Genomic DNA, 16,178 nt, shown 5'->3' with positions numbered 1-16,178 from the left:
GAGCCACGCTCAGCGGGGGAGAAGCCACGCTCGCTGGTGGGCGCCGGGGCTAAGGGCGGAAGCCAGGCTCCCACGGAGGCCTCCGCGCCCAGGCGGCTGCAGCGGCGGCGCACGGGGACCGGAGGACCGACACGGGGACGCGCCCCACTCTGGACGACCGGCCGCAGAAGTAAAGGGCCAGCATCCCTCCACGGCTATGCTTCCCGCGGGACAATCTCGGGAGAAGATCCTGGAAGAGGCTCGCACGCCGATTTTCCGAGGGAAACAGTGAGGTGGGGAGGGAGCGCCCCTGACCCTCCGCGCCCTCCCCTCTCCGGTTCGCCCCGCGTCGCCAGCAGCCGGGCTGCCCCGCAGAAACGTACGCGAGGGTGTAGTGCCGCACTCCGCCGCACGGGGGCAGCACCACCTGCTGGCTCAGCGGCGGCGGTCCTCGCGCCTCTCTTGGCGGCGGCAGGCGGAGGCGGGCCCGCGGCGTCCTCGTTTATTGGCCGCGGCGCGGGCGCTGCCATGTTGGCGGAAGCGGTGCCTTCTGTGCGGTGGCAACTGGCAGTGCCTGCTCCCGCCGCGCCCGGGAGCGCAGACTCCTACCTTTCCTCCTCGCTCGAGTGTCGGCGCTGAGAGGCGGCGGCCGGCGGGATGGAGAGAATTAGGATGAACCTGCCCAAGGGGCCGGACACGCTCTGCTTCGACAAGGACGAGTTCATGAAGGTGCGCGCCGGGGCTCGGCTCCCCGGAGTCGGGCCGTGGGTGGCCTGCCCTCCTTTGCCCTCCGGGGCCTCTCCTCGGGCTTCTCCTGCGGGCTTCCTGGGCCGTGCCCGCCCCGGACGGGTCCTCGGCGGGGACCTCGCTGCACTTCGCAGTGAGTCTCTTGGCCTCGGGTTTGGTAGGTGCAGCCTGGAGAAAGCACTTCTGTGAAATCGTGCACATTGGGTGAAAAGGCCTGAAAGTTCAGGGCAAGTGGTTTTGAGCTAAACGTAAAAGCCCCTGTTAGGACCCGACCCTGTTACCGTGCGGCGCACTCAGACCGCCGCTCCCCTGGCCTGACAGAAGCCTCCCAGTGCCTTGCGCCTAGAAGCTCAGCGACTGTGCGTTGAACACATCTCTGAACGCACGTACTTACCAGGAATCGGGTCAAAAAGGCACTTCACCTAAAGTTATTGCCTCACTTTCGTCTAAAGCTCCTGGAATGAGAAATCTGAAAGACTGTACTATCCTTACTGATTCTGTTCCAGTATTACAAAGCATACCAAGCTCCTTTTCTAAAGTTGCCCTACTTCTCTTGGTGAGGTCAGCTTGAAGCTGGCTGCAGATAACTGTGGGACATAAACTTACAGAATAGAAATTTAAACTGAAAAGACTTTACTGACGATAAAGGTTCATCAGGCATAGCCTTGAAAATGTCCCAAGGTTTGAATCAGAGCCAGGAGGAGCTTTATCTGTTTTCTCTATCCCTCTGGGTCTGTACTTAAACTATCAAAACGTATATGTTTAATTTCTAAGGATTGGGATTTAGTCGCCGGTTTCAATATTAAAAAGTTTTGGCTCTGTAGGTACCTAAAATTTTGAAAGAGTTTGAATTTCTTACTTTTTTATGACTTCAAGTCATGATATGTTTTTTGTCTTTTTTGGGTTAACCAGCTAGTTCCTTTTTGATATTTGCATTCAGATCACATCTCCCAGACTCTGGCTTTAAAAGTGCTTATGTCTGGATCCTCTGCGGTGTGGCAGAGGGATGTCTAGTAATATGTAGGGATGTCTAGACGAAGGTATATTGTACTCTTGTTCTTGTACAGTGATGTTAAACCACTGTAATAAAAGGTGTAAATTGAATGGGGTGTCTGAAGGAGAGCACAGAGTGAATTCTCTGATCCAGAAACCTTTTGTTAACGAAGGACACGTGATGAGGAGAGAGGTCACTGGAAGAAGAAAAGGCACACGCAGAGACTTAAAGAATCTCAAAGTACGGAAGTCTCTTTAGCTTGTCTGTCTTTGGACTTCGTCAGGCTTCCTTTGGGCCTAACACTAGCATTTTCTCACGCTTACTAGCCCCGCCATCTTCCTCACTCTGAGCTGACAGAATGCCTTTGGTCAAAGCAGCTTCAGAAAATAGAAATCTCAAAATAGCAGTTCTAAAGTAGGACTTAGAGGTAGGGAGAGAGCAAACTGGGAAAGTGGCTAGAATGCCAGCAATTCCGTGTTCTTTCAAGGCTCTGAAACTTCTGAATATAATGTACAATTTGTAGTGTTAATGAACGTGACCCCTTCTTACATAGAAGGAAAATACATGGAACAGCTGTTCTGTGTAAAGTGGTATTGATCTTCTAGGTGGGACCTGATGATAAAGGTTATTTGCAATTTGTGTTTCCGTCAGAGAGACGTTTTGTAAGTTACAGTTCTGAGGCAGAAATGAGTGGAGAGCTTGCTGTCGGGGTTGTATCTCTACATAGGTGTCTTGTTCGGCACATTTTGGAACGAGACTGGGATGGTAGAGAGGGAGATGGGGTGGGGCTGCGGTTTGCACCTTGGACACTGCATACATTGAGGGGTCCACGTTGATGCAGTCTTCACGGTAGAGCTGCAGTCAGGTTTACAGCAGGAAGTTGCATGGTCATATCTGTTGAGTTGGAGCTGGCTGGTGGCAGGAGACTACTTAAAAAGTCATGTTTATGAGATCTAATGAGAAATAGGAGGGAAAAGGTATGCAAAAGAGGTAGGTGATCAAAATGCAGGAATGGCAGATGGGGAAGGGTCACCTGGGGCAGAGGCAGTGACAACATCATACTTTGTCGGCTTAGAAATACGAAAATCCTTAGGGTTGACAGCCAACTAATAGATGAGCGGGACATAAGGTATTGGTAATAGGCGGAGAAGGTGGCATAACAGATAAATTAGACCATTTACATGGGTGTGCTGTTGACATCACACGTAGCCTTCCTCTTCCATCTCAACATACGACTTCATCTCCAGTCGTACAGAAAAATTAGCAGCCATCCACGGGACCTCCTCCATCCTGCTGATCACCATCCCATTCTTGTATTTGTCCCCTTCTCCTCCTCGCCTGGTACGGGGAGGGGCTCTCCTTCCTCTTCAGGTTCAGTCTCCGCTCTGGCTCAGAGTCCATGCCCTCCCGCCCTTCCAGGAGCCTGCGAGGATCCTCTCCCCTGCACTGCTTCCCATCACGCGCTCCTGTTTGATCCTCTCCCACTTGACGGTCTCACCTCTAGGTATTGCCCTGTCACTGTCATGCATCGCAGCCGGTGCTCAGGGGTTGACTTGACTTTCTCACCTTCCACCCTTCAGGCCCTGTTGTTCCACTAAAGAGTTCTTACCAAAGCTGTTTGTAAGTCAGCGCACCTGACCTTTCTCTGTCTCCTTACTCGATGTCACAGTAGACCAAATGCTCTGCATTGCTTCCTGTTTTTCTTCTACCTCTCTGATGTGTCTCCTATGCAGTCATGTTCCTGGTAGCCACTGAATGCTGGTTATGGGCTCAGCCCCGTGTTCCCTCCTTTCCCTAGATGACCCTTCGTGCTGCTTCATGACCACCTATGGGCAGGTAAGACAGATTCCTGTCTCTGGCCAGATGTCTCCTGAGCACCAGTCCTGTGTATCGGACTTGCTGACCTTTCTTCTTGGATGTGTCTGTGGCCCCTCAGACTCATCAGGTTCAAGATGGAATTCATGAGCACCTCCTCCGCTGAAAACCACCTTTCTTATTCTATTGTCTCTCTCAATAAACACTTCACCATCCGTTTAGCTAGGAGTCGGGAAACCAGAAGTCAACTCCTACTCTGTCACCTTTCCAAAATCTAGTCTGTCACACCAAGTCCTGTGGATTTCGCTCTCTAAACCTCTTGAGTCCATATACTTCTCTCCATCTCTTCTCTTACCTTTGCAGTGCGCCCTCGTCATCGCGCCGTAGAAGCTTCTCACCCAGTCTCCTTGCGCCTTCCTTGTCTTTTTCTGGCCCCTAGGTCTACACTACAGGCAGGCCACTCTTGTCAGAATGTGGATGTGATCTTGTATGTACAAGGTGACTGGTCAGTCCACTGGCTCTTGAAAAAACATTTTCCTACACATTCGAACGTATTTCAAAGAGACTCAGTCCCCTGTGGGGTAGTTTTCCTTGGTAGACAGTTTGTTTCTGCGCTGAGCCAGTCTGCCTCCTTCGAACGTCTCTGCGTCAGTTCCTCTCCAGAACCCGCGGCTTCGTTGGCAACCCGGGTAGGCACATGACGACCTTTTCCATGAGACATGAAGTCGGGAGCTCTCCGGACGGTGACTGTGAGCAGGTACTGTAGGTGAAAGAACCTCGGGGAATAAGTCCTTGAGGCTCCTCCCTGTTCTAATTGGGTGAACTGGTAATTTTGACATAGGAAGCGGGTCCTGCATGTCCTTGTTCGCAGGGAGCATGCATTCTGATGGACAAAATGGAAAAGGGGAAGAATGAGCAGCTGCTCAGATCTCTTTGTACTGTGCTGGCTGATTAGCTGTGACCTGCAGATGTGGGTCCCGTCTGACTTGGGGCAAATCACTCACCTCCGGGCTTCTGTTTCCTTGTTAGTATAATGAGGTGGTGCTTATCTGTATGATCTTTGCCGGCTTGTCTGAAAAGACTCTAGTCCATTTTCCCGGCTTGCAGATAAGGAAACTGAGGCCTTAGGTGTGATGACTTCCACTAAAGCCACACAGCTAGTTGGGGCAAATCACAGGCTGGATCTCCTGACCCCCACGCATCAGTCCTTGGAAATCCTACTGTAGCATGTTCCTTTCCAGAGGCCGCAGGTGGGAAGTGGGACAATCAGAACATTAAGAATAGCGCAGAAGATGGCACAATGTCCGCATGCCTTGGCGCCTGCATTTCACCAATAGGGCCACCTCTTACCTTAGAAGAAATTCCCACAGTGCTGGTGATCTGGACGCCTGGCCTGTAGCTTAGCTACGGTAAACGGGACCAGAGGGAAGTGATGGCTGTTTCAGGTGGACTTTGTTGATGGCAGCTGGAGATAGCAGCTGACAGAGGAGAAAGAGGGAAGAGTGACAGATGGCAGATAGCCACAGGCCAGCAGGTCAGCCACTGTTACCCAGCGTCCCCCATCCCCAGGAGCCGTCTTCGTGTCACAGGAGCTGAGTGCTTACCCTGTAGGTTCGTAGTTCGATGCCACGTCTTGGTGACAAGATTCCATTCTCTTCCGCATCAGTTTGAGACAGACATTGTAATAAAATTCTAATCAGCCAAATATGGAATGTAAGCCTACAACTCATTTTATAGAGAAATTTTCTTATGTGAACTACTTTCCTTGGTGATAGAGGAGATGTGACGATGTAACATCAGATAAAGTTTATCTGATTGGCACTTGGTAAGAAGGGTTCCCAGCAAAAAAGAAGTGTTTTGTTGTTGTTGTTGTTGTCCTCCCTTTTGATCTTTCCTTTCCTTTCCTTTTTTTTTCTTTTGTGAGCGGTCATCTGATTTATAAAAAGATGCAACAAAATGTAAAATGGTACAAGATAATCAGTTTCAAAACATCAAAAAGTGAGTGTCTTTAGCCATAGCTCAGAACAGAGGAAATGGGTAAGGAGAATAATTCATGCAGTGGCACATTGCTTGTATGAACTGGCAACAGGAAAAGTTGGTAAAGGAGGGCTGAGGAACTCTATTAAGGAATAGGAGTGAGGGGCTCCGTCATCATCTGGCATTCACTCAGTGTCGTCCCTATGGTTAGAAATGTCCGTGATGGGAACTCCAGGTATCTTCTGGGTCTGGGTCAGCTGATGCCACAATGTAACACTCTGAATTACTTCTGTACTGAGCAGTCATCTGGGTAGTTTGTCTTGTGTGTACATGGTAATCTTTTGAATCTTGGCTCTTTGGCAATCCTTAGAGCCACTTGATACTTTCACCCCAGTTTCTCAGTTTCAGCCATTACACAGTCAGTTATACAACTGATACACTTGGCATACAGCCCGTCCATCATTGACTGTACCCGGTCAAGTTTGGCTTAAATAGAAAAGTTGATAAAGTCGGTACCAACCAGGATGTGGTAAGGCGGCCCAGCTGTGTGTTTATACTGCAAAAAGCAGGAGAGATGTTGGGGGACTTCTTTTTCCTTGAGTGCACGGGATCTTTCTTTTCTTTCTTTTTAGATTTTAATCTGTCCTTCTCTTTAAGCCTTTGATTTCAGAGCTAAGCATTCACTTCATGGTCACATACTTTCTTGCTTTCTCTTGCTTCCCCATGTTCACACCCGCTCATTGCTCCTTGCTTTTGATTTTCTAATTCACTCTTTGTAGTATCATGAAACTTATCATTTGAATAAAATGTTGGCCTACTGAGTTGTTGATTATTAGTAAGTTCTTTGTTCAAAATTTGAGAGCAAGAAGTATTATGTAAATACATCTTTTTGTTATTTAACTAGTCTTACAACATTTAGCATCAAATTTCTTTAAACATTTAAACAAATTAATCACAAACTGGGGCTTGGGCTTTTTCCTTTTTTTTTTTTTTTTTTTAAGTAATCTCTATACCCAACATGGGACTTGAACTCACAACCCTGAGATCAAGACCTGCACGCTCCCGTGACTGAACCAGCCAGGTGCCCTTTGGGCTTTTTGTTTGAAAGTTCCTCAGGTGAGGGGGTGCCTTAGTGGCTCAGAGGGTTAAGCCTCTGCCTTCAGCTCAGGTCATGGTCTCAGGGTCCTGGGATAGAGCCCCGCGTAGGACTCTCTGCTCAGCTGGGAGCCTGATTCCCCCTCTTTCTCTGCCTGCCTCTCTGCCTACTTAGGCTCTCTCTCTCTCTGTCAAATAAATAAATAAAATCTTAAAAAAAAAAAGTTCCTTAGGTGATTCTAATTGTGACCAATGTTGAGAACTCTAGAACTAGATAATTCCTTTAAATAGCTCAAGAAATTAAGTTCGAAAAGCGAACTAAAAGCCTATATAGATTACGATTGGTGTTAAATTGAGGGGAAAAAAGAGACAAAGAGAAGAAATCATCTGGAACAGAGTGTAATTAGGTACCCAAATATTTGTTAGATGGATGAATAAATTTACAGAATGTAGGGTGTTTTTTTTTTTGTCTCTTCATAAGTATATCAAACAGGTATATAAATTCAACAAAGGAGTTAGATATAAAATTGATTAAAACTTTAGAACAGAAGTTCCTTAGAATTTCACTGTTACTATTTCATGATGCTTTTAAGATGATCTCTCTGTAGATGGTGGGAAGATCTTGTTAGCATATGTTTTTAATTTCTCAAGCTTGAATAATTTAGTCACCAAATAAAGATTTAGAATGAGTTTTGGGAGACACAAGTCCTAGATTATGTCCCCACCTACCTGGGTCAGAGATTTGAGGGCAGGGGCTGGAGGGAAGAGCTCCAAGGACATTTTTGCACACATGCTGATCCCTTGGGCCGGAACACTCTTCCCACACTTCCCGTGGCTAGCTCCTTTGTGTCATTTGGATCTCAACTCATTGTTCTCTAAGTGTCTTTCCTGGTTCATCCAAGTTAAAGTACATCCCATTTGTCACTCAGACCTTTACGGTGTCCTGTTTTCTTTTTAGCTGTGATCACTATTCATTAATCACTATTTGATCACTGTTCATTAATATCATGTTTGTTTGTTTACATGTTTATTTCCTCATTCGTGCATTAGAATATATGCTCCTTAAAAGCAGAGACCTTGTCTTTCCTTTTTATGACTGTGTCCACAGGTCTTAGAGCAGAGCTGGAGTTGCATGATAAATATTTAAGGAATATTTGTGGGATATACAGGGGCATTTATTCATCTCTTTTGTCCATTAGTTTTCAAGAATGGTTGGAAACACATATACATGAGCTCACACTAACTTTCTATGTCTTTCAACCTATGTAGTGTGCAGGTTAGTGCTTAACTATTTTGTGTTTTTGTCTCGATCAAATGGTATGTTTCAGGGCAGAGATCATAAATTTCATGTGCCCTCTTAGTACTTCTCATCATTACAGAGTGATGGTTCCGGGGGATTCTGTTTCTGTCATGGAGATAGTACATAGTGATCTTTGAAGTCCATGTATTTGGGAAAGAGTGTTTTACTTCTTGGCGGCTTAGAGAACTTCGATCTTTTCCAAAATTCTATGTAATTTTCATAGTGTTAAAGCTACTAATAATTGGATTTTTGGTAAGTCTTAAATGATTAATTCCCAGGTTATTTTGAATTAGTCTTTGCCGTCCCTGAATGCAGCTAGTTAGTAAAGTAGCTAAACCTTTAAACTCTACTTGGTTTTAATTTTAAGTGATGTCACTGCTTCTCTAAAGGTTAATGGTTCTTAAATTGCCTGCAACTTGTCTGGTTTGCTCATTTCTTTTCCTGTGTTCTAACACCTCTTGTGATCTCCCAACTTCTGGCCTTTTGGGGGATTTGTACTTTACCTGGGTTCAGATAGGAAATACCCCTGAGTACAAAGAGAAGCTATTTTTCTTCTAATTTCAGTATCTCCTATTATTAATGTCTTGCATTGTTGTGGCACATGTGTTACAACTGATGAACCAGCATTGATACAGTATTAACTAAAGTCCATGGTTTACATTAGGGTTCACTCCTCTTTCTATAGTTCTTTGGGTTTTGACAAATGTATAATGTTATTTACCTACTGTCGGTATCTTACAGCCTAGTTTCATTGCCTTGAAAGCCCCTGTACCTCATCTATTTGTTTCTTCACCTCTGTCTGCACCCTCCTCCCTCACCCCTGCAGCCTGGGATCTTTTTACTGTCTATAGAGTTTTACCTTTTCAGAGGCACCTGGCTGGCTCAGTCGCTAGGGCATCTGACTCTTGATCTCGGGGTTGTATGTTCCAGCCCCGGCATTGGGTGTAGAGATGACCTAAAAAATAAATTTAAAAAAAATGCTGGTTAATTTTTACCTTTTCCAGAATACCATATAGTTGGAATCATATAGTATTTAGCCTTTCAGACTGGTCTTTTACTTAGTAATATGCATTTAAGGTTCTTCCAAGTCTTGTGGCTTAATAATTCATCTTTTTAATTGCCGAATAATCCATTGTGTGGGTGTGGCACAGTGTATCTGTTCACCTACTGAAGGAGATTTGGATTGCTTCCAAGTTTTGGCACTTCAGAGAATAAAGCTGCTGTAAACATCCGTGTGCAGGTTTTTGTGTGGACAGTAGTTTTAAGCTCTTTGGGGTAAATACGAAGGAGCACAATTACTGATCTTATGGTGAGAGTGTGTTCAGTTCTGTGAGAAACTGCCAAGCTGTCTTACAAAATGTCTCCCATTTTGCGTTCTGACCAACAGTGAATGAGAGTTCTGTTACCCCACATCCTTGCTAGCATTTGGTATTAATAGTGTTTGGATTTTTGATATTCTACGTGATATGTAATAGTACCTTGTTTAAATTTGCATTTTCCTGATGACATACAAAGTTGAGCATCTTTTCAGATTTTTTTTTTTTTTAAGATTCTGTTTATTTATTAACAGCACAAGCACACGCAAAGGTAGCAGCAGGCAGTGGGAGAGGGAAAAGCAGTCTCCTCGCTGAGCAGGGGGCCCAGTGTGGGGTTCAATCCCAGGACCTGAGCCAAAGGCAGATGCTTAACTGACAGCCTCCCAGGCACCCCTCTTTTCTCATTTTTAAATTAGGTTTGATTTCTTATTGTTACTAAGACATCTTTATATTATATTTTTGGTTTTAAGTACTTTACCATGGATGTGTTTTGCAGATATTTTCTCTACTCTGGGACTGGTCTTTTCATTTTCTTAAGAGTGTCTTTTAAAGAGAAGTTTAATTTTAATAAAGTGCCCTCATCGGTTTTTTCTTTTGTAGATCATGCTTTTGGTTTTGTATCTGAAAAGTCATTGCCAAATCCAAGGATCCCTACGTTTTTTTCTTATGTTATCTTTAAGAAGTTTTGCATTTTTTGTTTAGTTTTGTGAAAGGTGTGAAAAGTTTGTTTTTATTCTTTTCATTTGTTTGTTTTTTCATGTCGCTGTCCCATCTTCCGGTTCCATTTGTTGAAGACTCTCCTTCCATTGAATTGCCTTTGCCTGTGTGTGTGGATCTTTTTCTGGGCTCTCCACTCTGTTCCGTTGATTTGTTCGTCTCTTTTGCCAAGCACCTTCTGTCTTAATCACTGTAGCTTTCGTACTAAGTTTTGAGATTGGGTGGTGACAATCCTCAATTTCCGTCCCCCCCCCCCTTTAAAAGGAAAACTGACTACTCTGGGACTCTTGGTTTTCCAGTTTTCCATCCAAATTTTAGAATCAACATGTTGATATCCACAAAATAACTTCCTGGCATTTTGATTGGGATTGCATTGAGTCTGTAGATCAGTTTGGGAAGAACTGACATAACATAACAGTATTGAGTGTTCTTACTGAAGATTATGGACTTTCTTTCCACTTCACATCTTACCTTGCTTGCTATCTTTCATCAGAATTTTGTACTTTTTCTCACATAGATCTTGTGCATATTTCGTTAGATTTGCACCTAAGTATTAAATTATTTTTGTCTGCTAATGTAAATGGTCTTGTGTTCCATTTGCACATTGCTGGTATATACAAAAGCAATTGACTTTTTAAATTTTTTTATTTAAATTCAATTTTGTTAACATATAGTGTACTTTTAGTTTCATGGTTAGAATTTTGTGATTCATTGGTTGCATACAACACCCAGAGCTCATCCCAACAAGTGCCCTCTTTAATATCCCTTACCCAGTTACCCCAACCTTCCCCTCTCCTCCAGTAACCCTCGGTTTGTTTCCTGTAGTTAAGAGTCTCTTGTGATTTGCCTCCCTGTCTGTTTCTATTTTTTCTTCCCTTCCCCTATATTCATCTGTTGTTTCTTAAGTTCCACGTGTGACTGAAATCATATGGTGTTTGTCTTTCTTCCTCTGGTTCCATCCATGTCCTTGCAAATGGCAAGATTTCATTCTTTTTGATGGCTGAGTAATATGTGTGTGTGTGTGTGTGTGTGTGTGTGTGTGTACACCACCATTCATCTGTTGATGGACATCTGGGCTCTTTCCATCGTTTGACTATTATGGACATTGCTACTATAAACATTGGGGTGCTTGTGCCCCTTCAAATCACTATGTTTGTGTACTTTGGATAAACATCTTGTAGTGCAATTGCTAAGTCGTTGGGTTGTTCTATTTTTAACTTTTTGTTTTTTTTAAAGATTTTATTTATTTATTTGACAGGCAGAGATCACAAGTAGGCAGAGAGGCAGGCAGAGAGAGAGAGGAGGAAGCAGGCTCCCCGATGTGGGGCTCGATCCCAGGACCCTGGGATCACGACCTGAGCCGAAGGTAGTGGCTTTAACCCACTGAGCCACCCAGGCGCCCCTATTTTTAACTTTTTGAGGAGCCTCCATACTGTTTTCTAAAGTGGCTGCACCAGCTTGCATTCCCACCAACAGTGTAGGAGGGCTCCCCTTTCTCCGCATCCTTGCCAACATCTGTCATTTCCTGACTTGTTAATTTTAGCCATTCTCACTGATGTAAGGTGGTATCTCACTGTGGTTTTGATTTGTATTTCCCTGATGCTGAGTGATGTGGAGCACTTTTTCATGTGTCTGTTGGTCATTTGGATGTCTTCTTTGGTCTGTTCATGTCTTCTGTCCATTTCTTGACTGGATTTTTTTGTTTTTTGGATGTTGAGTTTGATAAATTCTTTATAAATTTTGAATACTGGCCCTTTGTCTGATACATCATTGGAAAGCAGTTGACTTTTGTATTTTAACTGTGTATTGTGCAGTCTTGCTATAATCACTTGACTAGTTTCAGGAGGGTGTGGGTATGGGTGTGGGGTATGAAGTCTTTCTATTTTCTGTAGACAGTCATGTCATCTGTGAACAAAGTTTTATTCTTTCCCAGGTTGTACACCTTTTATTTCCTTTTCTTAACTTATTTCATTAGTTTGGCCTCCCAGTATAGTGTTGAATAGTAGTAGTAAGAGGGACATCCTTGCCTTGATTTACTGTCTTCTATTTTCTCAGTATTAATATCATGTTAGCTGTGGATTTTTGGAAACATTTTTTATCAAGTTGAGGAAGTCCTCCTATTCCTAGTTTCCTGAGGGTTAATAATGAAGAGGTGTGGATTTTGTTAAATGTTTTTTTCCTCCCTTCATTGATATGATCATGTGATTTTTTTCTGTTGATGTGATGGATCACATTGATTTTCTAATGTTGAACCAGACTTGCATACCTGGAATAAATCCTACATGATCCTGGTGTATAATTTTTTAATATACTGTTTGCTTTTATTTGCTGTTTTTTGTTGAAGATTTTTGTGTTTGTGTTCATGAGAGATACTAGTTTGTAGTTTCTTTTCTTGCAGTATTGGTTTTGGTATTAGGGTAATGATGATCTCCTAGAATGATTTAGGACGTATTCCTTCTAGTTTTACTTTCTGGAAGAGATTGTAGAGAATTGTGTATTATTTCTTCCATAAATGTTTGGTTGAATTTACAGTGATTGGGATTGTTAGCAGTAGCCCTCCCTTCTTTCATCTGACATTAGTAATTTATGTCTTCTACCTTTTTTTCTTTGTTTGCCTGGCTAAGAGTTTATCTGTTTTATTGATGTTTTCAAAGACACAGACTTGGGGTTTATTGATTTTTTTTTTTAAATTCCCGGTTTTAATTACATTGATTTCTGCTCTAATTTTTATTTTTTTTCCTACTTAATTTAGGTGTTTTTTTTTTTTTTTTTTAAGATTTTATTTGACACAGAGAGAGTCAGTGAGAGAGGGAATACAAGCAGGAGGAATGGGAGAGGGATAAGTAGCCTCCCTGAGCAGGGAGCCTGATGCAGGGCTCTGTCCCAGGACCCTGGGACCATGTCCTGAGCCAAAGGCAGACGGCTTACCCAACTGAACCACCCAGGCGCCCCTCCTTATGTTAGATTTAATTTTTGTTGTTATTGCCTAAAATGGAAGCTTAGATTATTAACTTTAATCTTTTTTTTCTAATATTTGCATTCAATACTGTATTTTCCCTTTAAGCAGCATCCCACACATTTTGCTACATTGTATTTTGTTGAGACTTGTCTCCTGTTATTTACAAGTGTGTCATTTAATCTCCATGTATTTTGGACTTCTTCAGCTATCTTTCCGTTACTGATTTTTAATTCCACTGTAGTCTGAGAACATACTTGGTATAATTTTTATTTTTAAAAATTTGTTGTGTTTTGTGGCCCAGAATTATTCTGTCTTGATGAGTGTTCCGTATGAGCTTAAGAAGAATGTGTGTTGCACTATTACTGGGCGAAGTTGTCTGTGGACGTCTGTTGTACGTTATTCGATGGTGGTGTTGAGTGAGCCATGTCTGGACTGAAAGAGTGCACCATATCTGTCAGATCCTTATTGCCCTGCTGCTGGATCGGCCCATTACTGATGGAGAAGCGTTGAAGTCACCAGCAATGATAATGGAATTGTTTATTTCTCCCTGCAGTTCTGTTAGGTTGTGTCTCACCTCCTTTGATCAGGCACATACACGTTAAGGATAATTGTGTCTTCTTGGTCAGTTGATTTCTTTATCATTATGTAATGCTCCTCCTTATGCCTGATAATTTTCCTTGCTCTGAAATCTGCTTTGTCTGAAATTCATATAGCTTCTCCAGTGTTCCTGTGTTTAGTGTTACTTTAGATTTTTTTAATGTATCTGAGCATTTAACTTGTTGATATTTAAGTTGTTTCATTTTTCATCGAGATATAATTCACAAAGCATAGTAGTTGCCATTTTAAAGTGTACTCTTCTCTGGTTTTTAGTATATTTACTATGTATGTGGTACATATGTCCCTACTGTCTAATTCCAGAATATGTCCATCACCTGAAAAATAAACCTCTTAGTTCCAATTCTCCCCTCCCCTTATTTCCTGGCAATTCATGAATAATGCATGAACCATGAATCTTTCTGTTCTTATGGATTTGCCTCTTCTGGAACATTTCCTGTCCATGGAATCAGATAAAATGTGACCTTTTGTGTCTGGCTTCCTTTAACCTGAGAGTAGAATGTTTCCAGACTTCACTCGTGTTGTAGCATGGAACAGTTTATTCCTTTTTATTGCTGTGTAAGAGGCTCTTCCACATTTTAAGTATCCATTCATCAGTTGATGGTGGTTGGGTTTATACTTTTTGGCCGTTACAAGCAGCGCTGCTGTGCACATTCATGTACAGATTGTGGCAGGAACATCTGTTGTCAGTTCTGTTGGTGTCATACCCCTAGAGGTAGAATTGCTGGGGAATTGTACGTGTAACTTCTTGAGGAGCTGCCGAGCTGATTGCTGCCTTAGCCGCACCATTTTACATTCTCACTGGCAATACAGGAGGGTTCCAGCTTCTCTGCCTTCTTGCCAGCACTTTTCTTCTTTTTTTCTTTTTCTTTTTCTTCTTTTACCGTAGTTGTCCTAGTGGGTGTGAAGTGGCATGTCGTGTGCTTTTGATTTGCATTTCCCCAATGACCAAGGGTGTCAAACATCCCGACGTGTGCTCTTGACCATCTGTGTATAATCTTTAGAGAAATGTCTATTCAAAAGTCTTTGGCTTGTTTTTAAATTAGGCTATTTTTCTTTTTGTTGTTGAGTTCTAAGAGTTCTTTGCATATTCTGGTTATTAGGTCCTTGTCAGACAAATGATTTGCAGATACTTTCTCCCATTCTGTGGGTTGTCTTTTCACGTTCTCAGTAGTGTCCTTTGACACATGAAAGTTTTTATTTTGGTTAAGTTCAGCTTATCTGTTAGTTCTTACTGCTTTGCGTATCATATCTAAGAAAGCTTTGCCCAATCCAAAGTCATACAGATTTTCACCTGTTTTCCCCGAGAGTGTTACAGTTTTTACTCTTATATTTAAATCTTTGATCCCTTTTGAGTTACATTTTTGTGTATGTGTGAAGTTGCTATTACAAATTCATTCTTTTGCGTGTAGATAGATATTCACTTGTCCCAGTAGTAGGCACTCGAAAAGACTGCCCCCCCCTTAAATGGTCTTGGCATCCTTGTGAAAAATCAGTTGACCATAAATGTATGGGTTGTAAATACTTTCTTTTTAAATACTTGGGAAATCTACTATATAAATCTACTATAAAGTAAAACCATTCTTGGTAAGTGAAATGGGTCTGTATTATGGCACTGCGAGTTTGGGTTTGCTTTTCACAGCAAAAGCTGCCTAACCCAGTATTCACAGATGTTCCGAGTTATTTAGTCATGTGTTACGCAACTTTTGTTTATCTGAGAACAAAGACATAAATAGTGAGTTGAGTACTAATATTACCTAATTAGCATTTGTTCATTGAGGCTAAGTTATACAAGTTATTTATTTATTTATTTATTTATTTAAGATTTTATTTGAGAGTGAGAAAGTTCAGGAGCAGGAGGAAGGGACGGAGGGAGAAGCAGGCACCTTGCTCAGCAGAGGGCCTGATGTGGGACTCGAACCCAGGAGACTGGGATCATGACCTGAGCCGAAGGCAGACACTTAACCAACTGAGCCACACAGGCATCCCAGATACACAATTTAGAATGCCATCATGAAGTTCAGAACTTCAACAATGTGTAACTGAGGCAGGGAAAGTGGTCGACCTAAAGGCATACAGTTGGTGAGTAGCATGGCCAGGATTATGAACTGAGAGCCGCATCCCGTGACATACTACATAACTGTGATGTAAGGTGTTGTCTGAGATGGTCTCAAGAGAGAAAGGTCCAGGCTAATTCGGGCCCCAGTTTATGAAGCAGGTGGTTTTCAGTAAATGACTGAAATTACGGTTTGGTATGAAGTCCTCCTCTCCTACACTATCAGGGTCGGGTCTTTGGTTGATTAACTAAGAAAGTCAGTTTAAACAAGTACTCTTAGGGAATGGTACATATAGTTCTTAGCATTTTATTTGGAAAAAATATATGTGCATTTATTCTCCATTGAAGCAGTGCCAGGTCTTTTCTCGGGGAACTGACTGCTGATTAGATTTCCGAGTTGTCATGGAACTTGGGTGGCTCAGTAGGTTAGGCATCTGCCTTCGGTTCAGGTCATGGCCTCGGGGTCCTGGAATGGGGTCCTGGCTTGGGCTCTCTATTCAGCAGGGAATCTGCTTCTCCCTCTGCCCCTTTCCCTGCTCATACTGTCTCTCTGTGTCTCAAATAAATAAAAAGAATCTTTAAAAAAAAAAGCTTTCTATGTTTCAGTT

At 42.8% G+C, this 16,178-nt stretch overlaps 1 protein-coding gene and 1 pseudogene across 8 annotated transcripts in view; one reads left to right on the top strand and one right to left on the bottom strand.

Annotated features, from left to right (window-relative positions):
- Positions 1-555: 555 nt before the first annotated feature.
- COG2 (component of oligomeric golgi complex 2) overlaps positions 556-16,178 on the top strand; it is a 53,323-nt gene continuing 37,700 nt past the window's right edge. For 7 of the 8 annotated variants that reach the window (XM_032841123.1, XM_032841120.1, XM_032841119.1 and 4 more), the window contains exon 1: positions 556-708. In XM_032841123.1, the coding sequence (XP_032697014.1) occupies positions 637-708 (72 nt within the window). In that variant the 5' untranslated portion in view covers positions 556-636. The remainder of the gene's footprint in view (positions 709-16,178) is intronic. The other variant, XM_032841126.1, reaches the window with a different exon arrangement.
- LOC116857214 lies at positions 5,587-6,237 on the bottom strand (annotated as a pseudogene).

The sequence above is a fragment of the Lontra canadensis genome, unplaced genomic scaffold (genome assembly GCF_010015895.1).
Source record: "Lontra canadensis isolate GAN:19392208 unplaced genomic scaffold, GSC_riverotter_1.0 scaffold120, whole genome shotgun sequence".
Taxonomy (NCBI): Eukaryota; Metazoa; Chordata; class Mammalia; order Carnivora; family Mustelidae; genus Lontra; species Lontra canadensis.
The sequence above is the reverse complement of the archived record's forward strand: the minus strand, read 5'-3'. Positions and strand labels throughout refer to the sequence as shown.